The sequence below is a fragment of the Etheostoma cragini genome, chromosome 15 (genome assembly GCF_013103735.1).
Source record: "Etheostoma cragini isolate CJK2018 chromosome 15, CSU_Ecrag_1.0, whole genome shotgun sequence".
Taxonomy (NCBI): domain Eukaryota; kingdom Metazoa; phylum Chordata; class Actinopteri; order Perciformes; family Percidae; genus Etheostoma; species Etheostoma cragini.
The window spans coordinates 19,194,841-19,200,840 of record NC_048421.1 but is presented as its reverse complement, the minus strand read 5'-3'; the positions used below and the strand labels follow the sequence as shown (position 1 = coordinate 19,200,840).

At 42.1% G+C, this 6,000-nt stretch overlaps 1 protein-coding gene across 2 annotated transcripts in view; it reads left to right on the top strand.

Moving 5' to 3' along the window:
* LOC117957993 (myosin-11-like) overlaps positions 1–6,000 on the top strand; it is a 35,483-nt gene that overhangs the window by 10,650 nt on the left and 18,833 nt on the right. For both annotated transcript variants that reach the window (XM_034894159.1, XM_034894158.1), the window contains exons 11-19: positions 64–207; positions 1,237–1,332; positions 1,430–1,548; positions 2,068–2,220; positions 2,312–2,485; positions 3,232–3,405; positions 3,926–4,040; positions 4,133–4,320; positions 5,494–5,615. In XM_034894159.1, the coding sequence (XP_034750050.1) occupies positions 64–207; positions 1,237–1,332; positions 1,430–1,548; positions 2,068–2,220; positions 2,312–2,485; positions 3,232–3,405; positions 3,926–4,040; positions 4,133–4,320; positions 5,494–5,615 (1,285 nt within the window). The remainder of the gene's footprint in view (positions 1–63; positions 208–1,236; positions 1,333–1,429; positions 1,549–2,067; positions 2,221–2,311; positions 2,486–3,231; positions 3,406–3,925; positions 4,041–4,132; positions 4,321–5,493; positions 5,616–6,000) is intronic.

Here is a 6,000-nt window from a genome sequence, read left to right as displayed (position 1 = left end):
GTGTGTGTGTGTGTGTGTGTGTGTGTGTGTGTGTGTGTGTGTGTGTGTGTGTGTGTGTTTTAGAGGAACTTCTGCTAGAGGACTTCAGCTGCTACCGTTTCCTGGTGGCCGGCCACGTGGAGATCTCCGGTCAGGAGGATGACGAGATGTTCACTGAGACTCTGGAGGCAATGGAGATCATGGGCTTCACTGAGGAGGAGAGAATAGGTACACACTCCAACCATCCATGCATCCTTTTTCTAAATCATTTTCCACCTCAAAGACGGTGTCCTTTTAGAGAAGAATAAATTGAAGGGAATATGAAAGAAAAACATCAGGAAAGTGGAATTAATTCAAGGCAAAGAGTGGGGGGAAGTTAAATCACTAGAAACCCATTCCACCTTTGGTATTTTGTTTATGAGAGAGGTTGTCTTAATGTTCTCCAAAACTGAATTTCATATTTCTTAAGGAATCCACAATTCCTCTCTCCCTGGACACATACAAAACCGTTTCACCCTCCTGTTGTCTTCCTTTCAAAATTGGAAATCAACACTTTTGTTGGTGCTTTCTAATCAATTTTTTAACTTTTTTGTTATATTTTGTCCATGTTTCCAATGTTTGTCACTTTTTTACGTTTAACACTATGTAACACCAACTTATTCACTTTAGTTTTACAGTTTCTTTTTGAATTTATGGTCAATAAGCATAGAGTTGGAAAAGAAGAAATTAGGAATTATTTTGACTAAAATTAAAGGAATGTATGTTGATGGATAATACCAGACTGGAATATGTCACCTTTTACTCAATGCTATTTCAAAACCACTTCAATTTTTTCACATGCTATAAAATTGAATGAGACGCCCCAAAATTCATAAAAGTAGAGAATTGTTCTTGCCAACGAGCGTTGTGTGGAATCAATCATGTTATTTTAAGTAAGTACAAGTAGCTAGTTTAAAAAGAACATTGATATAGGAAAACGGGTCAATTTGACCCAAGGACAACATGAGGGTTAAGTGAAACCCGACATGAAGAACTTTGCCGCTGCCCAGCACATTTTTCACATTGCTTTTAGCTACATCAACTTTGATGTAGTTTTGATGTTCACTATGTTGGGAAATAGAAGTATATGAACAGATCTCTGTACCATCAGGTATTTGTTATTTCATTACTTGGATTAGGCTACAAAACTATTTTGGAACTTTTTTGTAAATTTAGCTGCAAATGATTGCACCATCTTGATTGTCGTTGTTTCTGCAGGGATGATGAAGGTGGTGTCCACTGTGCTCCAGCTGGGCAACATCAAATTTGAGAAGGAGAGGAACAGCGAGCAAGCCACCATGCCCGAAGATACCGGTAACCATTTCAAATAGCAACACCAGCACGTTAAATGTACCTTTAAACGTCTCTGACCTCTTGTTCTTCACTGTCGCTCGTTACCCATCAACCCCAGCTGCTCAGAAGGTGTGTCACCTGCAGGGTATCAATATCACCGACTTCACCCGAGCCATCCTCACTCCTCGAATCAAAGTGGGCCGGGAGGTGGTGCAGAAGGCCCAGACCAAGCAGCAGGTAACTGCAAACCAGACCTCATCAGCACAGAAAATATAGGCTCGCCTGGATTCTTTACGTCCACCAAGGAGGTTATGTTTTTGGTTTGTCCGTTTATGTCGTTAGTCTGTTTGTTAATCTATCAGAAGGATTACAGAAAAAAATGTCTTACCTGTTTTTCATGAAACTTAGTGGAAGGGTATAGCATGGAGCAAGGAAGAACATAATACATTTGGGAGAAGATCCAATTCATGGCGCGGATACACAAATTATTTTTCCCCTTTTTTAACACTGCGAGATAGAGTTCAGTGCTGCAATCATGTGGTGTTGGAATAATTGGAAAAATTAGTTCCAGACTGGGAACATTCACATTGCATTACCATTGTGAAATAGGGCATGCCTTGGTAGAGGTCTGCACTCTCTGAGTGCCCTTCTAGTTCCCTCTGAAATGTAGTCCAGGTAAATAGAAATACTCAAAGTACCTGAGACTCTGAAATTAAAGTGCAGCATTTCAGTAATTGTGCCTCCATCCCCCTCCAGGCGGATTTTGCTGTGGAGGCTCTTGCTAAGGCCATGTACGAGCGCCTGTTTCGATGGATCCTGGCCAGAGTCAACAAGACGCTGGACAAGAGTAAGAGGCAGTCGTCCTCCTTCCTGGGAATCCTGGACATTGCTGGCTTTGAGATCTTTGAGGTGAACGCTGAGTGAAAAACTTTAAGCACTTGAGTGTTTGTTTTTGTTCGTGTGGTTTTCTGATTACTGCTGTAACGTTTCTCCGCCTCAGGACAACTCTTTCGAGCAGCTCTGCATCAACTACACCAACGAGCGTCTGCAGCAGCTCTTCAACCACACCATGTTCGTCCTGGAGCAGGAGGAGTACAAGCGAGAGGGCATCCAGTGGAGCTTCATCGACTTCGGCCTGGACCTGCAGCCCTGCATTGAGCTCATCGAGAGGCCGGTCAGTGTTTACACACGCATTAACAGGGGTTTATACATGGGATTATTAAACATTACCTTTCACGATGCTGGGATTGCAAGAGGGCCATAGAACTTGCATGCAGAGACAAGGATTTAACCAACATTATATACTTTATTGATCCCCAGGGGGGAGATCAAACATTTCGATCACACAGACCTTCCTCAGGTGAATTCACCTGAACGTTGTGAATTAAAGTAATTGCCAGGCATAATGGACAGCGTTTTGGGACTTCTTTAACAAATATTGCTGGTAACCTTTGCCTTTTCTGACATGTGCAAAAGCGCTTTTAAAAATCTGTTGTTAGTAACACACATTACACACAAGCCTGAAACACACACACCTGCTCAGGACCTACACATGCACAAACCGAGAGATGTCAGAGTGAGGGGGTTCTTTTGGACAGGCCTTGCTCATGCAACCCTCCGGTCCCCACCCCAACTCCTCACAGACTGAGCTACTGCCATCCCATTGTTAACTCTTCATAAAAAACATCATTACATTTTGCTAAGTGGTGTTATTTTGTGAAAAAGTGTGCAGTGACAAAATGTTTGAAGTTAATTTTATTTGTGTGATGTACTGAATTATTTACTTTTGTGTGTAAGTAGGAGTAAATTAATATATAACTTATCAAATATGTGGGCATATATGTCCTAACCTCGATTGTACATAATTTAGATTTAAGATGTTGTCTTAACTGAGCCTGGTTGTCCGTCACTGTCCTGCAGAACAACCCTCCTGGCATCCTGGCCCTGCTGGACGAGGAGTGCTGGTTCCCCAAAGCCACCGACGTCTCCTTTGTGGAGAAACTGCTGAACACCCACACCGGTCACGTTAAATTCTCCAAACCCAAACAACACAAAGATAAACTGATGTTCACTGTTCTGCACTACGCCGGTAAGGTGAGGATCACTCAAGGCTTCAGGACCGAGACAGTGATAATCCTGAGAACTGTAGCATCGGTTAGTTTAGTTTCAATGATTAGGCCAGTCATATTCTATGTGTTTAACCAACACTGAAGGTTTCTACTAACAAGAGACACATTGCTGCTTTGGTTCATTACATCTGATTTGATGATGGTAACAATAAAGCACAATAAAGATCATGATCACCATCAACAAACACGACTTCCATCCAGAGATGTGGACCCGGGACCTGGTGACTCAAGTCAGTTTGCATGACTTTACAAAAAATAAATGACTTGATGCTCGCCTTGGACTTAAAGTTAATGATGTGACTTGATGCATGATAAATTAGATGACTTGTCTTGACTAAGGACTTGACTTGACAAAACCTGTGACTTGACTTGACTAGCCCCAGAACAACTGGAGACTTGATTGAGACTTGGACAAAATTACTTGAGACTTATTTGGGAGTTAAGCAAAGATGACTTGGTCACAACATTGGCTTTTCCATTTCTAGGTGGACTATAATGCAGCTAACTGGTTAACTAAGAACATGGATCCTCTGAACGACAACGTGACCGCTCTGCTCAACAACTCCTCCAGCAATTTCATCCAGGACCTGTGGAAAGATGGTTAGTCCTCCATGACAGGGCATCGAGTCCTCATTTCATCACAAATCTGTACTCATGGTAATCACGTGTTTTATCCATCTCTCCTGTGTCAGTGGATCGAGTGGTGGGTCTGGAGACCATAACCAAGATGTCAGAGAGTTCGGCGCCTCCAAAATCCAAGAAGGGCATGTTTCGCACAGTGGGTCAACTGTACAAGGAGTCTCTGGGCAAGCTGATGACCACGCTGCACAACACGCAGCCCAACTTTGTCCGCTGCATCATCCCCAACCACGAGAAAAGGGTAGGCCATCCGTGTTTCCTTCTAGGATTGGGAAAAATGTTGACACATTTTTAAAAATACATTATTTTCCTTAGAATCTATATTTTTATTTTTTATATTACCAATGTTTCACCTAAATATGTTCTGTTTATACGGTAAAGCTGATGGCGAATACATCATATCCGTTTCCAGCAAAACAGACGGAAAGCAGACACTGCAGTAAATCCATGTTCTGTACTAGCCTGGTCTACCAGACTCTGGTCCATTTCATTTGTACAGAGTCCGGCCTCTCTCGAGTTTAAAACTATTGGATCTGCCCAAAGCCACTCTGAATCTGCCATAACCAATCGATAACGTTTGATCTTGACGAATGTCATGCTTATTGCAGCAAGAGGGGAGACCAACAAGACTTACAAATAGCATTAGCATCGCTAGTGTTAGCCTTTTCCAATTCCTTCACCACTAACAAGGCAAGCTGGAAAATCTTTTCCCAAACGCCGTGGGGAGGAGGGCCACAACATCATTGCCACCAACAGAACTCAGCAAAGATTGTTCTTGCTCGGGCTTTAACTTCTGGATATTTGTCAGCGTTGTCGAATGGCTTCACTGGCGTCTTTCTCCGCCGCCATTATGGAACTACAACTCAAACTAGCTGTATATATACAGTCTATGCTAGCACACAGCCTCAACGTCATCGTTCTTAGCAACTCCCTATGTTTGGCTTTGAGAAAACCCAACACTATACCACAAACCCAGACATAGTACTGAAGGGAAATGAAAATTGAGTGTAAGTACGTAAGAGGGCGGAGCCAAGCTAGTTATGTACTTCTTTACAGATTAAATTAATGTCAGACTGACTGACGTGATGTGCTTTTTTTTTAGAAAAAAAATAGTTTTTAGAAATGTTTTGTGACAAGTTGTCTCTAGAATTGTATTATTCAACTTTTTTAAAGAAGGAAATGAAAATCGCAATACTCAATACTACCGAATCGCTACACTTCTAGAATCACAATAAATGAAATTCGCAATAGAAATCTAATCGGCGTCCATGAATTGTGAAAGAATCGTTTAAGGACAAAAGCACATCGTCCCAGCCCTAGTGCTTTCTCACCGAATGTAACCAGAACAAATGATTTTATTTGAGCTAAAGCTGCGTGTGTAGAGAAGACGCTGAGTGCTGCTGCTGTGCTGCAGGCTGGGAAGATGGACTCCAACCTGGTGCTGGAGCAGCTCAGGTGTAACGGGGTGCTGGAGGGCATCAGAATCTGCAGGCAGGGATTTCCCAACCGCATCGTGTTCCAGGAGTTCAGACAGAGGTGAGGAAACAGTCTGGCACCACATTTATTCTTATTCTTAGTCTTTAAATTCTTTAAATGAATGTTTGTGTTTGTACTGATATAGAGAGTATCTGTATTAATAATATAAAAACCGCACTCTAATAAGACCCACCTTAGTGAATTTACTTTGCAGTGCTAAGAACGTGGCATTACCAGTGTTTTAATGCAGTGTTGCAGTTCCTCACTGTGACCGCTGGAGGGCAGACACAACCCTGCAAACTTTCAAAATAAAACAACCAACAAAGTGTGTGAAATTAAATCATTATATTACCCATTTCTGGGACAAGTTTGCATGTTTGTGTCGCTTTTTTGGGGGGTGTTATATTGTGTCTCTGGTGCTTCCACAGGCATACAAATTTTGGGA